The sequence below is a fragment of the Notothenia rossii genome (genome assembly GCF_949606895.1).
Source record: "Notothenia rossii genome assembly, chromosome: 2".
Taxonomy (NCBI): Eukaryota; Metazoa; Chordata; class Actinopteri; order Perciformes; family Nototheniidae; genus Notothenia; species Notothenia rossii.
In genome coordinates, this window is record NC_136904.1 from 40862035 (window position 1) to 40883491 (window position 21457).

The following is a 21457-nucleotide window of genomic DNA, read 5'->3' on the forward strand; positions in this document are numbered from 1 at the left end:
TTAAAGAAAATATCATTGTTGAATGAAATTAGAACAGAATAAGAAATGTTTTCATAATCCCAGTGGGAATTGCTTTTCATGACAGTTTTTCCGATTAAGAATAAATACAATAAAAGATTAATTCAAATGTATGTATGTATTATAACATAAGAAGAAAGAATGTAAAATAAAAAGATAAAATAAGACATAAAGAAAATAAGTTGAAGTTAAATGTCCATTCAATTTGAAAAGGTCCCAGCATATTGACGAGCAGTTAAACATCTGATGGCGACAGGAAGGAAGGAAGCGCTTTGTGGTGCATCTTGGTAGAATGAGTCCTCCCCTGAAGGTACCTGAACATTGGTCATGGAGAGGGTGGGTGACATGGCTAAGATGATCCCTTGGACTGCATTCTCTTTTCAGACATAGCCTAGCTGCGTTTCTTGAGTGAAAGTGAAACTTAACGTTGTTAACCCGAATAAAACAATATTTTAGGTTTTGGACAGGATGCAAACAACTGGAATGTCGTGTTCTTCAACCTACCGCCATTAAGGAGTCTTCATACGATGTCACCCGACTTTCGCCTTATTGTATTCACGATCAGCCGTGTGAATAGATGATAAAAACCTACTAGGCGTAGCAGTCCCCTACTGTCTCCACAGCAATGAGGCTGATGGAACTCATTGAATCAGCCTTTAACAATAGGACCGGGTCTCTTTGGACTTTGACAACATGAAAACTTTTATCAGAAACGTGAATAAAAACATTCAATATATACAACATTTGCAGTTCTAACAATCTATTCTGGTAGATTGTAATTCAATTACGTGATACCCTTTGTGTGATCCGAGGCGGCTCCCACTTTAATGCTAAAAGCGCACTTGACAGCAATAGCAATACAATAATGCAGAGGAAACATATTTGGTTTCTCTGTGCATTAGTTTTATACTGCATGTGCTTTGTTTGTGTGCTTTTTTCAGGAAGTGCGATTCACCCTGGATCGTTGTTCTGGCGCCGCGGTGATGGAGATGGAGGGGCTGGGCAGCTGGTTGACCACTGAGGACCACTCCTCCTGTGAAGTGACCGGCATAACCCCCAACACTGACAGGTACACACAACTATGCCCTAACACCCAACACTGAAAGGTACTCACAACTAACCCTAACACCCAACACTGACAGGTACACACAACTAACCCTAACACCCAACACTGACAGGTACTCACAACTAACCCTAACACCCAACACTGACAGGTACTCACAACTAACCCTAACACCCAACACAAACAGGTACACACAATTATAAAACGGACAAGTCAAATCAAGCAATCTGATTGGTTCTTAGCCGTGATATACTGAGCGTATACCACGGGTAGAATTGTAAGTTACTTTTCACAACAAGTCAGTATCCCTCCGCGTCTGAGAAAAACAGTATACCGTTGGGCTGAAAAGCAATTTTTCATACTGGAACAAGAAAGCAGCGGAGAAGTAACGGGGCAGAAGCTGGGCAGAAGCTCTCCTTTTTGACGCAGCGGTCCAGACATAGACATCAAACGGCAAAACATATTCAGTGTACAGTTCCTTTGGCATTAGGGCAGGGATATCTAGATACTTTTGAAGGTTTAACATAATTAATTGTGCTACTTTTAAAGCAAGCAACGATGTTTTCAAATCTGTAATCAAAGAGGTCCGCAAAAACGCTATCGACCAATCAGATTGCTTGATTTGACTTGTCAGTTTTATAAATATATTTAAATTTATTCCGTTACGAAACAAACTTACAAAGCATAAAATGGAAACATTTAAGATTAACTTCGACCTCCGGGGGGGTCTTACTATAGTATGTAGGAGTGGATTGAGCAGTTCCTATCTCCAGAAAAAAAAGCACCTAAACTACGACATGCAGAGCTACGTGAAGAGCAGGTAGACCAACTGGAAAAGTAGCACCATTCAAAAGCTTTCTGATGCGGGTCTTGAAACAAAGCAGAGAAATTATGACCGTTAGTGGCCACAGGTGCGAAAGCTCTCTCCAGAGCTACTGGAAGCCCAATCTCGGGGACCGGAGAAAGTGGAGCAATATTCTCGCCACGCCAAGCAACAGCCTCGAACAACCTCAACCTATACAAGTGACCACGTAAGCCATGATACTGATGCTGGACAGTTTTTCAGTGGCTGCACAATAAACAGCAACATACACATTCATGTAAATAAACAGCCAAATAATGGATCAACGCTCTCTGTCTAATATGTTCGCTTGCTGTTAGTGTTGTTGCATAGCAACCACCTTGCACTATGTTTTGTGCAGAAGGCAACGGAGGGACTATTTTATTTTGAACATCATTATTTACTAATAAAAACTATTTAAATTAGAGTGTGTATTTTTCTTTCATATTGCCACACTTGGTAACCGTTTTATAAAAGCAATAGCTCACTTCAGGCCGTGATATATGCTCATTATATCACAGCTAAAGGGGTTGTCGACCCTCCGCTTCGCGTCGGGCCGAACCACGCCCCTTAGCTGTGATATAATGAGCATATACCACGGCCTGTCGTGAGCTATTGCTTAAGTAACCCTAACACCCAACACTGACAGGTACTCAAAACTAACCCTAACACCCAACACTGACAGGTACACACAACTAACCCTAACACCCAACACTGACAGGTACTCAAAACTAACCCTAACACCCAACACAAACAGGTACACACAACTAACCCTAACACCCAACACAAACAGGTACTCACAACTAACCCTAACACCCAACACTGACAGGTACTCACAACTAACCCCAACACCCAACACTGACAGGTACACACAACTAACCCTAACACTAACATGTGTACACCAATAACCCTAACCCCAACACTGCATCAGAGAGTTTGTGTTAATCCATGTGCTTTTTATCGGGGCTTTATTACAGTTATAGGGTCAAGCAAAAGGGGGAAAATGTAATAGAGTAATAGCTCTCATTACACTTTAATGCATCAATAATTATAATCAAAAGGTATCATATATATTATTCTGAAATGGACAAATCTGCATAACAAGTACTTTTGGTACTTTAAGTTTATTTTAATTCTAAAACTTTACTGCTTTTACTTGATTAACCTTTTCAATGCAGGACTTTTACTTGTACTGAGTATTCCTACACTCTGGTATTTCTACTTTTGCTCAAGTACAATACCTGAGTACTTCTTCCACCTCTGATATTGAGGTGGAATTCTTACAATATGCAGTCTAAAAATGTGGTATTGAATATAACCTATAATCCTGCTCACAAAACACAACAACGTGGTTTTTACAATTGAATTTGAATCCTAAATCATAAAATAATAAACAGCCCTACAGTATTAATGTTTATCAGGAAACATAACTAACAAGGGTGACAATCATGTTAGCGGTGTGGACAAAAATGCATGCAATATACTTGTAAAATAATTAGAAAATAGTGTAGTTTTGGAAATGTAAAGTGAATGGACTTTGACTCTTATAGAAATAGGCTTCCTATTTGTCACTTGTAATGTTCTTTTTACGAGCAATAAATAAAATTGATGCTTAATTTCATGTTTATATTAAATGGCTAGATTAAAATAACATGGTTAAACACTATGCAAATAGTTACAAATAGGTTTCTAATGGAAGAGTAACATCCTATGTTGTGCCAATTTGTCGACACTTGTTTATGCATGTGTGGATTTTCAAGCCTTTTTGGTACTATATGAGCTTTGAGCCATGATTGGCAGTATTGCCAGTTTGTATACATTTGTGTTCTCATGCCTCTGTTTGTTTCAGACACCTGAACATGAGCCAGGTGCTGCAGCTCGGCGGAGTGAACGAGGACATCCCATACGTCTACCCTCAGCTGCAGCACAAACACTTCAGCGGCTGCATCCGCAACCTTATCGTGGACAGCAAGGTAACACACTCTGACACCAGTGGCGGCGCCAGAGATTTTCTCTAGGGGGTGCTGTGGGGTAGCTTGACGTTTCATAGAGGGTGCTCAAACTTTAAGGGTTTCCCATTAATGCACCAACGCTATAGTTGAATTTTATACTGCAACTCATACTTGTCAACCCTCCCGATTTTCGCGGGGGACTCTTTCATTAACCTCTCCCGGTTTCCTCCCGGGGTCATATTTTTCCCGCATTTCTTCCGATTTCTGACAAAATCAGATTTACTCAGGACTGTTTCCACTCGGACTTTAATACAGCTACACCATTGTTTGGTTTCCATGGTAACACGTCTCTTTAGTAGTGCGCGCAACGGAAAGTCTGAGAGGGTGAGGCAGATAGTCACAGAAAACAGAACAAAAATCGACAAATCTACTCTCTGCTCACTCCTTTCCTGCCCACACATATGCTCCATCAAGGATGGTGCTACTACAGGCCGCAAGGCATTGCACTTATAACTACAATATAAGCATGTTAATGTTAATCTAACAGCTCCGGCGATTCACTAGCACCCCCCCACCATCTTTATAAAAGATTTCAACATTCACAGTACACTTGTAAGAGATGTTTTTTTATGCTTTTAACTGTAACCTTCAAAGCGCATGTGCCCTCCAAGGGTGAAATGGAATAAACACGTACCCGCTGCTGCCCAGTCTGACTTTAATTCAACACTTTCAAGTAACTTCCACTGCTCTGACACTCAGCCATGACAATTAGAGCCCAACCCAGGCGAACCCAAAGCATTTCTGCATGAACACAGGCCTCCGCCTTTTGGGTACACACTTACCTTCTCAAGCCTCAAATCATGCTTATTGTCTGCTTTATTTGTTGGCCTTGGCATCAAATACACCTGGAACTAAGGCTGCTCTCACACCTATCCTGTTTGGATCAATTAAAGGGGCCCTATTATGCTTTTTTATTATTCCCTTGATGTGTTTTATAGGATTGTGCACATGTTAATGGTCTGCAAAAGCTAAAATCCCCAAGTTTCCTTCCAGAGGGAATTTCCCTTCCACACACTCCACCCCCCGCCTGAAACACCTCCATTGGACTGCTTCCTTTACTTCCCTAACATATTGAGATCACTATGTAACACTCGCACTTCTATTGGCTGGCATTCCAACACATTGTACGTGATAGGCTAAGGGCTGGGACATCTTTAAGCGGTTGACCAATCACAACACAGTCGATCCCTCACAGTGAGCTACTTCCGCCTCATGTGTGAGATTTGTTTCACATCAAACATGAATGTGAACACATCCATACGGAACAGGAGTAGGGCCACATAAAAAAAAGAAAAGTGGTATGTGACCAAAAGTTTAAAAAAAAGTGAGTTGTGACTTTTTTCTAAGAATTATGAGATTATAGTAAAAAACAAAAATCGAATAGTGTTGCACGGTTTACCGATACTTGAAAGGTACCGCGATACCCTGCCGTTAAAAACGTTACGATTCCTCCGTTTAATTAGTATCGGTACTTTAAGAATGACGGGGAAAATACTCCGGTGAGAAAGCGCTGTTTTAATAAGAGCCGTGTGTGTTCAGCGCTCTGCTTCCACTCTCTGCACTGCCAGCAGTGCCTGCAGCAGTGCCTCCCCTCTCTCGTTCACGCGCTAGCTGCCAGAGCATGTGAGAAAACGAGAAGCATGGCTGCAAGTGGGAGTGCAACTGCCGCTGCGCCTCTGCTTGTTGACAAAAAAGACGCCAGAAGCAAAATGTGGAAGTATTTGAGCTATATCTCTGACAATGAGGGCAAGCCTACGGACACCACGAGGCCTGTCTGTGAGACATGTTTTAGATTCCTGCAAACCAAGGGAGCTAACACATCAAACTTGGCTAAGCACCTCGCCGACCGGCATCCAGAGCTGTTTAAAGAATTTAAAGACAGACAGGTTAGCGAATGTGATAGATAACATAATTACATCATGCTCAAGCCCATGCCCTCAAATCTAAGTCAAACAAGTGTAATTTATTTTGGGACAAACAAACGTTTTCATAGTTTGACGAGGCAATTAATGGCAATTATAACTGTCTAATCTTTTTAGCTAACTTACCAATGTGGCTAACATCTGCAATGGACATGTTGTCAATAATTATTTATATTACTGTACTATTACATGTTAATAAAATATAAAGTTAACTATCAAAGAAATCACAAACTCAAGTATAAAGAAGAGACCATGTTGTAAGAAAACACTTAACAGATAAACTACAATTTTATTGATCATGAAAATAATTTAAAAAAAGTATCGAAAAAGAATCGGAATCGCAATTCTTGACTTGGTATCGGTATCGAAACCAAAATGTTGGTATCGTGACAACACTGAATGTGAATGTAACCATAGAGACAGATAATTATTCCCGTTGACACCTACGTGCAACTCACACATTAACCGAACCTGCATGTCTTTACTGTCTTGTAATGTGGGAGGAAAACGGATCTCCCAGAGACTACCCACACCGGCATGGGGAGAACATGCAAAATCCACACAGAAGGGCAGTAACAATGCATCCATCCTCCTTCAAAGCTCTATTAGGATGTTGAACCTGTAGAGTGGGGGTATACAAGCATGTATGTTTCTCCTGCTGCTTGCTGAGGTACACCTTAGCTGCAGGCTTAGCGGGAGGCTGCCTGAACGCCACGTACTAATGAGAAAAATCTGCATGATGCGTGTGGGTGGACACGAGGATAATACATCTCCAAAGAGCAAGCAACAGTAGGCGTACTGATGATTAATAATGTTGATGGACGTGTTCCGGCGTTGTATGGCTTTTACTTTTGTTATCTTTTTGTCTTCATTCAGTGATGTTGTTCTTCTCTCATTATTACTTTTCAGAAAACCTTTTTTCATGCCTTTTCTGGTCCCTGAGTGTTTGTAGGAGACTGAAGGGCTAATATACAGGTGTGATTATATAAAAGTATTGCTGAATCAGCAAAAAAAAGCGTTTTTCTAAGCTTATGAAAAGTTGACTTTTTAAAGATTTTTGATTCTCACGACAGCAGGTGTTGAAAAAGGCACAACTTTAAACATATGCAACATTAAAATGCAACATGCACATTAATACAGAAGTAATATAGATCGAAAAACATCATATATGATCACAATAGTTTTTGCTGATAATAGCTTTATTTATTTTTATTTGGCATTGTTATTTTTAACATTTCCTTTTATTACTTTTCAGAATGATCTTTCCCTACCTTTTTGTTGGCCAGTGAATTGATCTGGAAGACTGAAGGTTACATTGTGCATGTGCATAATGTTTAAAACCCTCTTGAATCAGTGAAAAGCGACAAAAGGATTTTAAAGTTATGATGATTTCGTAGACCATGATGCATTGCTGTAGATTAAACTACTCGACAGTACACATAGAAGTAGCAATAAGAATGTGCAGTAAGACCAACCTTCTGCACATTAATTCAGAAGTCAAATCCGTCCAAAAACGTCACACTTAGTAGCTAAACAATGATCGTGGGAACATTTGACTGCACAATCAATGCTTTTTCATAATTTAAGTACATGTTTCTTGTAACACTTTTATAACTTAACTAAATATGCAAACATTTTAAATGCAGTAGTGCTTTAGTGTGGTATTAGTACTTTAAATAAGGTAAAAACCAAAATACTTCCACAGAGTCCACAATCAATGTTTTAACATACTGAGTAAAAATACATGTTTGAGTACATCACTTCACAAAGTAGGATTTTGAATGCAGTACTTATACTGCTATACTACTTATACAGTATAAATGACTATTTTCACTATGGTATTAGTTATTTTACTTAAGTAAAGGATTTGAAATGTATGCCACCACACTTTCGTGTAATATGTTTGTCTGGAGTTTTGATGCTATATTTGTTTTGTGTATAGGACATTACATTGTTTGTTATATTGCTTCCTCATTTGATAAGGTATCAGTGTGTGTCTACTGTTAGTGTGTCTGTATGTGTTAGTGTGTGTTTCTTTCGGACAAAAGTGTACATTTCTTAGCATGTATCTCCTTTGAAGCCAAATAGCATGTTAGTGTGTTGCCTCCTAAAGTAATATACATGCTGGGGTGAACATGATCATTTTATAATTGTGTTTCTATTCCGGAGTTGGGTATTTCCCTTCTGGCTGTCATTGGCCATCACCTTTCTTTAACTCTCCATTCTTCTCCTGTCATTATTCTCTCCCTTCAGCTCTCAGTCTAACATTACAGCTTTAAATTCTCCACTTGTTTTGACAAAACTGTCACTCCATTTTTTAAGTATGGCAGTTTTGCAGTTAGAGGGGTTGGGCTAATGGCATTTTGAAAGCTTGCAGTTCTTAAGTGAGGTTATTTTTGAAATGTTTCTCTGCAGAAAGTTTGCCTCATAGCAGATGCAGAACATTATGGGAAAATGTAGAAGATGTGAATGCTGTATGGTACATTGCAGGCTATAGGTGTTACATCAACAACCAGTAGGCTTGGTGAGTAATGGATTACAGGTAACATGATTACGTTTTAAACCCTGACCACCAGTAACTACAAATTTTGCCATATCAACCAGAACTATGATTCCTATTAAGTGAAATGTTTGCTGTCAAACACTACAGCAGAACAAATATAAGATTTTTTTGACACCAATATCATTATTCACCCTGCTAATCCGTCAAATTCCTTACAGCTTCCTAATCAAGTAAATCTTAGTCGAAAAAACGTTGGCCAAAACAGCTTTCTGGCATCAACGCCAATGTATTACATGAGACAATATGTGAAATGTTTGTACATTTTCTTTCTCTCTGCCATCATATTCAAAATGTTTGCAAGTATCCATCCAGACACGCGTAAGCACGAGTTTGACATCTTTGTTTTGCAATATGCATCTGTCAGTTAAATGTGCCGCCTTCGATTAAAGGAATTGATATGTTCGGAGGATATCATTCCAATATATCGGATCATTTGGAACCGGTTCTCTATTGGAAGGAGAGTCATTGGATATTATTGTTCTTACAACTTTGCAATGACTATTCCCCCTGCACAAAGCCAGGTCCATTAACAAATGCACAAAACTTGCACAGATCTCTGAACCCAGCCCCATCCAAAACTCACACTAATGCTTCTGTGGAAGAAAATCCCTCCTGACTGGCTTCAAAATATTCTGCAAAGCTTCCCAGAAGAGTGACTGCTGTTATGCTTTAGGAAAGTGTTCATCAATCACCCATGGAAGTACAGTTGGGATTTCTCCCAACATAAAGTATATAACAAGAAGTACCAAAGCTTTTCTGGCCTTATGGTGAGCCGGCACCTTGGTAAAACACCATACAGCATTCACTGAAGCATTACCGTGAACTACAAATTAGTTTACCGTTACCTTTGGTTTTTAAAATTATGTATCTTCCTTTTTTATATTTAAAACTGTGTTATTCTGACATTCAAATGTTGAACTCTTTTAGTGGCATCAGACTTTTGTGTATGTGTGTTGCTCTCCATCATATCACCCCACTTTCTGCACAGCAATCCCAGCTGTAAATGTTAGTATAGAATTTGTCTTTCACTTCCTGTGGGCTGAGACATTTTTATTCCCAACACCTGGAATTAATCTGGGCAGCCTACAGTGTATCCGTGTGGGTGTGACACTTCTCTCGGCTGCATCCAGAATTGATCATTTAAGCTCAAGCAGGTGTATTTATACATGCAACTCGTATATTATTGCTTTATAAATGTAATGTATTATTATTATTATTATTATTACTATTATTATTACTATTATTATTATTATATCAGTGACAGTTTTCTGCTCTGACTTCACGCCACTGTGACACAGATGGGCAATCAAATCAATCGTAGACACCCTGATGTGTCTTTCTCTCATTGATTGCTGATGTCTGCGTTTCTTGGCAATAGTGATCGGTCCGACCCAAACAGAGGAGCTTTAAAAGGTCAGCCACCGGCAACATGCATGTTTGCTGGAGGTCAGAGCCAATCAGCAACTCCCTGGCAGCATGACTCACTGTTAGACATTACGATCCTTTGCGCTCCTACGTCCTTGCCGAAGTACCAACAAAACTCATAGAGTTTGGCTCGGCAGGGAGGGGATTCATCATATTAATGTCTTTTATGGCTTGGTTTTGTGAAGGACACAAATGTAGGTGTACAAGGTTCCCCCATCCTTTCAGCTTGCCGCACAGTCGTCCACGCTGTCTGCCTGTTAGAAGTTTGTTTGGTTTCATCACTGCGGGAATAAAGAGGGTATAGAGAAAGTTGGATAAGGGTAGAAAAGCAGAGACACTGGTTGTTTCTCAATGTCGAGGAAGGCTGCTCCATAGCCACTATTTCAAGGATGCTACGTCATCGAGTCCCGCCGAAGGACTGTTCCAATCTCCAGGATGCTTGGAATTCCTTCGTTGCGGCAAATTTCGAGGCTGCACATGTGTGTCCTCCGCGGTCTTAAAATCCCCACAATGCTTTGCACACGGACCAATTTCCAAATCTTTGGTGGAAATCGCGCTCCATTTAATGCGGAGCCTCACATATGACGCGCACCTGCAGACCTGTTGGCGTGTTCCACCATTCTTCGTTTTCCGAGGTTAGGAAGGATTCTTGCCTCGCTTCTGAAGGACCTGACTCGGAGGGACATGTCCTACCAAAGAAGCGTCCTCGACATTGAGAAGCACCCACTGTACCCTGAGCGCATGTCCTTCAACACGTTCGGAAGTTTCTCTCCTGATTTGTTTCAGTGTCCATGTGTTTGACTTTCCTTTCTTCTTTTCAAACTCCCCCTCTGGCTACTTACCCCACACCTGTCTTTCCTGTGTCTTCTTCAATCCCTTTCTCTGCTGTTGATTTGCTTTTTTGTCTCTTTCCTGTTTATTATCTACGAAATGTTTATCGACAACCAGAGGTGGGAAGTAGTGGAGTAAAAATATCTTGTTACTGTACTTAAGTAAATTTCTCTGGTATCAGTACTTTACCCCACTACTTATTTTTCTGACAACTTTTAACTTTTACTTCTTAAATTTGTGCACAAATACCTGTACTTTCTACTTCTTACATTTTCCAAACAGGCTGGTTACTTTAGTTTGAATGTCTGTTTGGTGGCTTGATCATTATTATTTAGAGTCATTGCGTGCCTATTGATTTGAACATGATCGTGTATCCATAATTTCCTGGTCTTCTCTAAAGAAGAGAGACCAATGAAAACGTTGTCATGTTGTTCAGCATGGAAAAATTCATTAGCTTACAATGACATTATTGTCAGGTACTCTTTAAAACAGCTGGTAGTTATGGGTACTTTTTACATTTCGAAGCCCATAGTTCTTTACTTTTACTTGAGTAAAGAAGTTTAGTCAGTACTTTTACTTTTACAAGAGTAGTTATAAACACGGGTTTCTTTACTTCTACTTGAGTAAACTTTTGCCATCTCTGTCGACAACTCCCTACTCCTCTTCTCAACTTCACTTTTTCTCTTTCCTCCCTTCCATCTCATCCCCTCTATCTCCTCCATGCAGCTGTACGATCTGGGCTCCCCGGCTGACTCCAACTCCAGCTCTCCCGGCTGTCTGACCACCGACAGCAGCTGTGTCAACATGGGCTATCCGTCCTGCGGCCACCGGGGACGCTGTCACGGCGAGTGGGGCTCCTTCAGCTGCCAGTGTGTGCCGGGATACGCGGGCCACCAGTGTGAAGAGGGTAAGCCAAACTTATTTTGGACCTATGAATTAAAGGGATACGTCAACTGTGTGGTGGATTGTACCATTAGCAACAAAACAAAACCCATCCGTGCATCTCTGAAAGATCAGTGGAAACTATGGTGAGTCCCAGAATATAAATCAAAGCGTAGTTTGTAGTTAATCAAAATGGGGAGAAGCAGGAAGGTCTGGAAGTTTTAAACCAGAAGATGTAGTTTGGCTATCAAACAGAAAAAGGGGCACTTTTATGCTTTTTGGAGTTTTCCCAAAGGGGTGTATTGGTTCACAAACATTTTGGTTCGGTACGTACCTCGGTTTTTAGGTCACGGTTCGGTTCGGTACGTTTTCGGTACAGCAGAAAAAATGATCACAAAACATAAAATATATATATATATTTTTTATTATTATTAAACTGTAAATAATGTATTCACTCAAATAAATACAAAATATAATAACATAAACATTAAGGTGCAGCATTTCGATGAACTGAAATAATCTGTATTTGAACTTTACTGTACCAGTACTCACAAAACATAAACTATTAGTTTTGGGTTTTTAATTATTATTAAACTGAATATTCACTCAAATAAATACAAAATATAATAAAATAAAAATTAAGGGTGCAGCATTTCGATGAACTGAAATAATCTGTATTTGAACTGTACTGTACTAGTACCTAAACAGCCAGTTTGACATTATGACTTGCTTGTCATTGTATTTTCATGTTTTTTTTAAGAAAAATGAACTTGTCCACATTGCTTGCCGAAAGGCCAGATCTGCTGGCACTAACAATGTCTCCTGCTGTGGAGAACACCCTCTCGCTAGGGACAGAGGTAGCAGATACAGCCAGGTAGCGCTTTGCTAACATGGTAACATAAGGATATTTGGCATTTGTAATAGCTTTGGCTCGGTCTGAACTTTTTGCGAGTGGTGGAGGCTTAAATGCTAGTGGGAGTTGGGTTTGTACTTCAGTCTTTTTTCTTTTGGTACCGGTGATAATCACGTTCGGTTGATGCCTTTTCAAATGAGTGTGCAAGTTTGATGTATTGCCAGCCGCGTAACCAATTTTAGTTGAACAATGCCGACAAACAGCTTTGGTTCGGTCCACCTATATTTGTCATTCATCCTTGTACGTAACTGCGAAACCAAAATGTTCCCAAACCGGAGACTTCAATGATGCTGGAGGATTTTCGAGTTCAACTTTATATGCGTTCGCCATTTCGACAGTTCCTCAAATTACTGATTAAATTTGAACGCATCCCTGTGACCAGCTCTCTAGTATGCCTCTCGTCCAATGAAATGACTTGGTCGCTCTATGACGCGTTGAACCCAATGTGAGCAAATTACTCTGAATGCTGCGACGCAGCACCTGAGATTACTTCCAAAAATGTGTTCACGTTCTCAGTTTTTTACGTTTAACGTTATATTTGTTCGGTACACACGAGTGCCGAACCGAAGGGCCCGTACCGAATAATTTCGGTACGGGTACGTATACCGTTACACCCCTACTTCTAATGCCTAGCAGTCCAACACATTGTACGTGAGGTGCTAAGAGGCGGGACATTTCCGAGACATCTCTAAGCAGTGGACCAATCACCACAGAAAAATAAATACCTTTTTCATCATTAATCATGTAAATCGATCAATCAATGTTTATTTATATAGCCCAATATCACAAATGTTACATTTGTCTCAGTGGACTTCACAGTTTATACAGAATATCAGTATGACAATACGACACCCTCTGTCCTTAGACCCTCACATCGTACAAGGAAACACTTCCAGAGAAAACCCCACAGTTTAAAGGGGAACATGGGAGAAACCTCAGGGAGAGCGACAGAGGAGAGATCCCTCTCCCAGGAAGGACAGACGTGCAATAGATGCCGTGTGTAAATCGAAGAGATAATACATTTATAGCATAGGTAGACCAAATGTTTGGAAATGCATGTGTCTATAATAATAAGATGAATCCACAAGAATGTAAACAATCCTGTGGGAGCCATCAGAGAAGTAGTATGATGAGAGTCAGGCAGGACCACTGTGACAGGTTCAGCCACGACTCAAAATCCAGGATCCAGGATACATTCTTTCAAAAATAACTTTTTATTGAACATTCAACATTGCAAATAAAATGTGAAATAATATTAAAATATATAAATTATATATAATAAATAAAACAAATTAATTAAATTATAAAAAATTAATTAAATCACACACAACCAAAACAATAAATGAAATAGAGTCAGGCTGGAAAACAGAGCTCTCTCTCTCATATATAAAAATAAATAAATAAATAAATAAATAAATAAGCAAAAAAAACCCTCCTTAAAACAACAGTCAAGTGTACAGTCCACTGTCAAAGACCCAGATGCCTCAACAGGCCATATCCAAATCTGTTTTTCTAAGTTTTCGAGCAAGGAACACCAACATGTTTGCATTGTCGGGCGGGGGCTCTCCATCTCCAGCTGCCGTGTTTGCTCCCAGCTGGGAAAACGGAATGGGGTGGTTGTGTTTTAGGCGGTTTAAAATGCGTGGTATTGCCTGCTTTTGTCGCTACCTTTTTTAAACCAATGCGACACACCGCCCGGCTCATTCAAGTCTGTAGGTTCGCCTCGTTGATTTGGTTTGAATCCAAAATACTGCCACACCGGAGAATCGAGATGTGTAGTTAGGTTTTGTAACCAATTCCATTTCACTTTAAATTCCCCGCGAGTAAGTCACACGTTGTCTCCCGCTTGTTGCTATATTATTAATTTGGCTGCTACGCTGCTGCACGTGCACGCGGAGTGTCCTGCCCCTCACAGCGCGCCTGGCAGCCACAGCGCTCCAGGCTAAAATGCTGGTCACATCCGTTATGTAAACGGCAATTTATCGAGCTCAGAAAAGTTATCGAGTCCATTTTTATTTATCGTACGATAAGTCAATTTATCAATTATCGCGACAGGGCTACCGATACTGTTAAAATATTGGCATAGTTCATCCCTGTGCTGCTTGGCTCGAGCTGTAGCATGAAGCTACAGTGGGGCAAAAGTATTTAGTCAACCACCAATTGTGCAAGTTCTCACACTTAAAAAGATGAGAGAGGCCTGTAATGTTCATCCTAGGTATACCTCAACTATGAGAAAAAAAAATCCAGAAAATCACATTTTCTGATTTTTAAAGAATTTATTTGCAAATTATGGTGGAAAATAAGTATTTGTTCACCTACAAACAAACAAGATCTCTGGCTCTCACAGACCTGTAACTTCTTCTTTAAGAGCCTCCTCTGTCCTCCACTTGTTAACTGTATTAATGACCACTGATAATCTCCCTCGGTCTGGGGCTCCACGCAAGACCTCACCCCGTGGGGTGAAAATGATCACAAGAACGGTGAGCAAAAATCCCAGAACCACACGGGGGGACCTAGTCAATGACCTGCAGAGAGCTGGGACCAAAGTAACAAAGGCTACCATCAGTAGCACACTACGCCGCCAGGGACTCAAATCCTGCAGTGCCAGACGTGTCCCCCTGCTTAAGCCAGTACATTTCCAGGCCCGTCTGAGCATTTAGATGATCCAGAAGAGGATTGGGAGAATGTCATATTGTCAGATGAAACCAAAATATAACTTTTTGGTAAAAACTCAACTAGACTTGTTTGGAGGAGAAAGAATGCTGAGTTGCATCCAAAGAACACCATACCTACTGTGAAACATGGGGGTGGAAAAATCCTGCTTTGGGGCTGTTTTTCTGCAAAGGGACCAGGACGACTGATCCGTGTAAAGGAAAGAATAAATGGGGCCATGTATCGTGAGATTTTGAGTGACAACCTCCTTCCATCAGCAAGGGTATCGAAGATGAAACGTGGCTGGGTCTTTCAGCATGACAATGATCCCAAACACACCGCCCGGGCAACGAAGGAGTGGCTTCGTAAGAAGCATTTCAAGGTCCTGGAGTGGCCTAGCCAGTCTCCAGATCTCAACCCCATAGAAAATCTTTGGAGGGAGTTGAACGTCTGTGTTGCCCAGCAACAGCCCCAAAACATCACTGCTCTAGAGGAGATCTGCATGGAGGAATGGGCCAAAATACCAGCAACAGTGTGAGAAAACCTTACAGAAAACGTTTGACCTCTGTCATTGCCAACAAAGGGTATATAACAAAGTATTGAAATGAACTTTTGTTATTGACCAAATACTTATTTTCCACCATCATTTGCAAATAAATTCTTTAAAAATCAGACAATGTGATTTTCTGGATTTTATTTTCTCATTTTGTCTCTCATAGTTGAGGCCTACCTAGGATGAAAATTACAGGCCTCTCTCATCTTTTTAAGTGGGAGAACTTGCACAATTGGTGGCTGACTAAATCCTTTTTTGCCCCACTGTATTTGTTGTTTGTATATATCACGCAGTCTGTCTTCCGGTTCCTCTTTTGAATGACGAATACACAGTACCGCCGCCTGCTGGTAAGGAGAGTTATTGTCAGTCTTTCCGGTGTGTTCCAGTGCGACTGTTTGGCCAAGAGACGTGAGGCGACACAACAGTCGTGTTCTGTCGGGACGTGTTATTTAGTGTCAGTTTGGTGTGGAGGGGCCTTTAAGCGCACTCTTAAAAACGGATAGGGTGTCTGCCGCACGAACACAAACTGGAAGCTGATTCCACAAATGTGGAGCTTGATAAGAAAAGGCTCTGGCTCCCATTGTACTTTTAGAGACTCTAGGAACAACCAACAACCCTGCATTCTTGGAACGCAATGCCCTAGTAGGACAGTAGGGTATAATGAGTTCTTTAAGGTAAGATGGCGCCTGCCCGTTAAGGGCTTTGTAGGCGAGAAGAAAAATGTTAAATTCTATCCTGTGTTCTACAGGGAGCCAGTGTAAGGCAGCCAGAATAGGAGTAATGTGGTCCCTTTTCCTAACTCTGGTTAGAACACAAGCTGCAGCATTTTGAATCAGATGAAGCGACTTAACTGACTTCTTGGTACACCCTGATAATAAGGAGTTACAATAATCCAGCCTTGAAGTAACAAATGCATGGACTAGTTTCTCTGCATCGTTTTGAGGCAAGATATGCCTGATTTGTGCAATGTTACCTAGATGAAAGAAGGCGGTCCTTGAGATTGATTTTATGTGGGCGTTAAAGGATAAATCCTGATCAAATATAACACCAAGATTCCTTATAGTCTCACTGGAAGCCAAATTAATGCCATCCATAGTTAATATATCTTTGGATAATTTGTTTCGTAGATTATTTGGGCCCAATACAATAACTTCAGTTTTGGCCATGTTTAACATCAAAAAGTTTAAGGTCATCCACGTTTTTAAGTCCTTGAGGCAGTCTTGAATTTTATTTAGATGATTGGTTTCATCAGGCTTGATGGATAAACATGTCACAGTAGAGAAACATAATATAAATATGACCCTGTAAATAATATAAATATGACTCTATAAATATAATATGTTAATTTTAAGTGCAGCAGATGGTTTCCCAATGGCAACCTGGTCATATACCTTTCAATGACTTCATTTATTTTACGCTGTGGAGGCGTCTGCCTGACTGCAGCAGTTGGTAGAGGCTGTTGTTGGGCTGAGATGGGATCTTTAATGACTCTCCTGCATTGCTCCTTCTACACATCCTCCAGATTGAGCCCAACACCTCCAGAGATGCTTTCTGATGACTGCAGCACTCTCTGCCAGGCTTTCCAAGCTTGTTTGGTTCTCGCCTTGTACCGCAGGGTGACGCTCCGTGACATGACTCTCTTTCAAAACAGATGAATGGAGAAAATGTGAATGAATCACTCCCCATATCCATGAGCTGATTCATGTCTTCGAAAAATCAACAAGCTGTGGAGCCAATGACCAACTGGGGGCACATTGAGGCTTGTGGCAACATGCAGACTGTGATTTATCTGGATTACATTCTGGAGCACATGAAAACAAAGCCAGGCTGGCAGTAAAGACCATAAAAAAAAAAAAAGGAGTCCCTCTTTATGGGCTGTCTCCATGGCTTTGGGGTTAACATGCCAATCGTGTATCGTAACGTCCCCTGTTGGAGTCCAGCAGGAGAACATTTATTGCATCTCGCTGTCCCTCATTTCATGACATCTCTTGTAATAAAAGCAATAAAACATAATCAAAAGAAGAGCCCCTTTATGTCTGTTTTGAACTTGCCCCATACACAGTGACTGGAGATGTCTTTCTGTAGCTAAAGGGTATTTACCTCTGATATTAAATTGCATTTCTGGCATTCAAAATAAAATATAGATATGTTAAAAAATAGCACAACAGTAAATATCCACTTGAATTTTTGGGATTCAGACCAAATACCGACTAATTTCCAACTCCACTCCTTTCACAATGCAAGTGCACTCAAATCCAATAATATCCTACAGTCCATTTTTTATATTTTATGTAACCATCTGAAGCCCTCTTCTGGCTCTTTATTGGATCTGATACTCATTGCATCTGTCACCATCTCTGCCTTCTATTCCCTCAAGATGCAAGTTAATATTGGGAAGAAAGAGCATCTACAACAAATCTAAGAAACATTAAGAAAACAGCCCAGACAGAAAATACTCATATGTTTTCCTAATGTCGCATTGCTTTGAAAAGTCAACAAGGGATTGAACAAATACACCAAGCTATAGCTCATCACACTCTCATCACATATGATTGTTTATCCATGATTCCCATGCAAACAGCTCTGCAGCCTTTATGAACGCTGCGGTTTAACTACACACAGAGTTTAGAGTGGACACAGCTGATCAGCTGCGTATTGAAGAATCTGACATTGCCTTCAAACTGGATTTCATGAGCCACTAAAGTTAAAGTCTTCAAGTTGAAGATTGACAAAGAAGGAGAGGTGTGCCAGTGTTAGACAGGCTGAAATGTATCATGCATATGCAATGAGATGGAAGAAAGGCTTTGAAAACAATTTAGGTGTGCTTGGTTTGGTCTGGGACTAAAGGAGAAGAATTACCTGAGCCAAAGCACATATACATATTCTATCTCGTGTGAGCCTCCAGCTCTGCATAGTAAAGAACATGTAGTGACTTGTGAAGTAGAAGTAAAGAGGACATATGCTCATTTCAGGTTCATATTAGTATTTAGTGCCTCTCCTGGGACATGTCTCCATGCTTTAATGTTCAAAAAACTCTTTATTTTTCTCATACTGTCTGTGCTGCAGCACCTCTTTTCACCCTCTGTCTGAAACCAGAGCCCAGTCTGCTCTGATTGGTTAGCTGGCCGGCTCAATTGTGATTGATGAGCCACTTAGAGATGTCGCCAGGGCCGCCCTGTTATATGATGAGGCCCTCTTATTCGCGAGCGTCGATGGGGGGGAGGTGCTAGTGGAGCCTCGCAGCGGCAAAACCGTGCCGCGCCACACTAATTGCGCCACATTGGTGCAACACTTTTGCGGCTCAGTTGAGGCTCCCTCCGCAAAATGAGGCCCCCTCCGCAAGGTGAGGCCCCACGCAGTCTGCGTGATCGGCCTGTAGAGAGGGACGACCCTGGATGTCACAACCATTAGCCTATTATGTACAATGTGTTGGAGATCTAGCCTACTGCATGCACTAAAACCTATATCACACTACAGGAAAAGGGAAAACCCAAAAAAACACAATAGGACCTCTTCAAAGGTCACCTATTATGCAAAATCCACTTTTTCATGTATTTTATACATAAACATGTGTGTAAAGAGATTCTGAAAGTTTCAGGAAAAAATATTCGCTCACTTTTTGTCCTGATCCATTTATATAAACCTCAAACAAAATGACCTGATCAGATTTTGGTCATAGCGTTTTTGTGGCTTGTGTAACCATTAGCCAATGGCCAACCAAGGTAACCCCCCCAGTGACAAAGATGTGGCTGTTAAACGGGGCAGCGGATCCGCTGTGTGTAGAGAGAGGGAGAGAGAGACCCTGAGCTGCACTGATCAGCTGATCCGGAGAATAGAGAGAGAGAGAGCTGTGGTCCGCGGGGACACGGACAATTTGCGAATGAGTTCTGCCTTTTGTGAGCTGAATTTATCAATCATTAAAAATCAATAATCAATAATTCGTCAATAAATATGGGTGAAAAACCTCACTTTTCCGTCACTTATAAGTCAATGGAACAATGTACTTGTCCAATATTGTAAATAACACGTCCCGGACGATCGGACGTGTGCTTCTTCGCACACTGCCCCCCCCCTACCTTATCACCTGAATCTCCTCAGAGCACCATTTTGTTCTTTTTAATTCCCACACTATCCTACTCAACCGCCTATCCCTCTACCTTGGCCTCTCTGGTACAGCTCTCTCCTTGTTCCATTCCTACCTCTCCAACAGGCAACAGTTTGTGACCATCAGAATATCCAGCTCTCCCCCAGCCCCTGTCAACCAAGGTGTGCCGCAAGGTTCGGTGCTCGACCCCCTTCCATTTAACATCTGCATGCTCCCCCTCGGTAAAATCATCCGCCAACATGGTCTCAACTTCCACTCCTATGCCGACGACTATTGCGGGAAATCTCTGTCATAGATCGCGAGGGCACATGAGATCCACGCGAGCACAAGTCAAGCAGCCGCGGACGTATATTATTTTCGCGAGCACTAAAACGGCACTCGCGAGAGAGCAATATTGAAGCCTGCAGGGGAGAAACATGCCTTGAGCATGTGCAGCATCTACATGAGCTCTCCTTGGTCTCCTGCGCTCTCGCGAGCAATTCCTGCTCTTCTGCTCGTGAAACTCTAGCCTGCCATCACTCGCGGAGAAATGTTAGGAAGTGAGCGTACCGTGTCCCAGTAACGCCAAATCTAATTGGTTATACCCCTCCTCTTTTATGATTGGCCGTTGTCTGGATTTAAACCAAAAAGTACTTTTTGTCCCTCTCCAACGTGATGCAATATGGCTGTGGAAACGTCTCACGTAAATTACTTTACTTTACTAATGATTGTTTTAATTAAAAGCTTTTGTATTCTGTGGTTATTCCACCCGTGCATGGATTGAGATTTTTGGATAATACATTTTTATGCAAGACCTCATGAAAGACGACACACGAAGTGAGGATACCCGGCCCGGAGGAAGCCCGGGGTCCCCTTCTGGAGCCAGGCCCAGAAGGAGGACTCGTCGGCGAGCGTCTGGTGGCCGGGCTTGCCACGGAGCCCGGCCGGGCACAGCCCGAAAAGGCAACGTGGGCAACACCTCCGCTTCTCCGTCCCGCGGGCCCACCACCTACGGGAAACAGCAATGGGGTCGGGTGCGCTGCCAGAAGGGTGGCAGTGAAGGCAGAGGGTCTCGACGGACCAGACCCGGGCGACAGAAGCTGGCTTTGGGGACGTGGAACGTCACCTCTCTGGGGGGGAAGGAGTCGGAGCTTGTGCGGGAGGTGGAGCGTTACCAGTTGGATCTGGTTGGGCTCACCTCTACGCACAGCGTCGGCTCTGGAACCTTACTTCTGGATAGGGGTTGGACTCTATTCTTCTCCGGAGTTGCTCAAGGTGTGAGGCGCCGGGCGGGTGTGGGGATACTCACAAGTCCCCGGTTGGGTGCTTCGTTGTTGGAGTCTACCCCAGTGGACGAGAGGGTTGCCTCCCTACGCCTGCGGGTTATGGGGGGGAAAACTCTGACTGTTGTGTGTGCTTATGCACCCAACAGCAGTTCAGAGTATACGGCCTTCTTGGAGACCCTGGAAAGAGTCCTGTATGGGGCTCCTGAAGGGGACTCTTTAATCTTGCTGGGAGACTTCAACGCACATGTGGGCAATGATGGAGACACTTGGAGGGGAGTGATTGGGAGGAACGGCCCCCCTGATCTGAACCGGAGTGGTGGTTTGTTACTGGACTTCTGTGCTAGTCATGGATTGGCCATAACAAACACCATGTTCGAACATAAGGATGCTCATAAGTGTACGTGGTACCAGA

At 41.8% G+C, this 21457-nt stretch overlaps 1 protein-coding gene across 1 annotated transcript in view; it reads left to right on the forward strand.

The window, feature by feature from the left end:
- Positions 1-21457, forward strand: part of LOC307030058 (neural-cadherin-like) — a 597902-nt gene that overhangs the window by 491778 nt on the left and 84667 nt on the right. Inside the window, 3 exon segments of the mRNA XM_079666281.1 lie at positions 960-1087; positions 3772-3895; positions 11402-11582. Of these exon segments, the coding sequence (XP_079522407.1) occupies positions 960-1087; positions 3772-3895; positions 11402-11582 (433 nt within the window).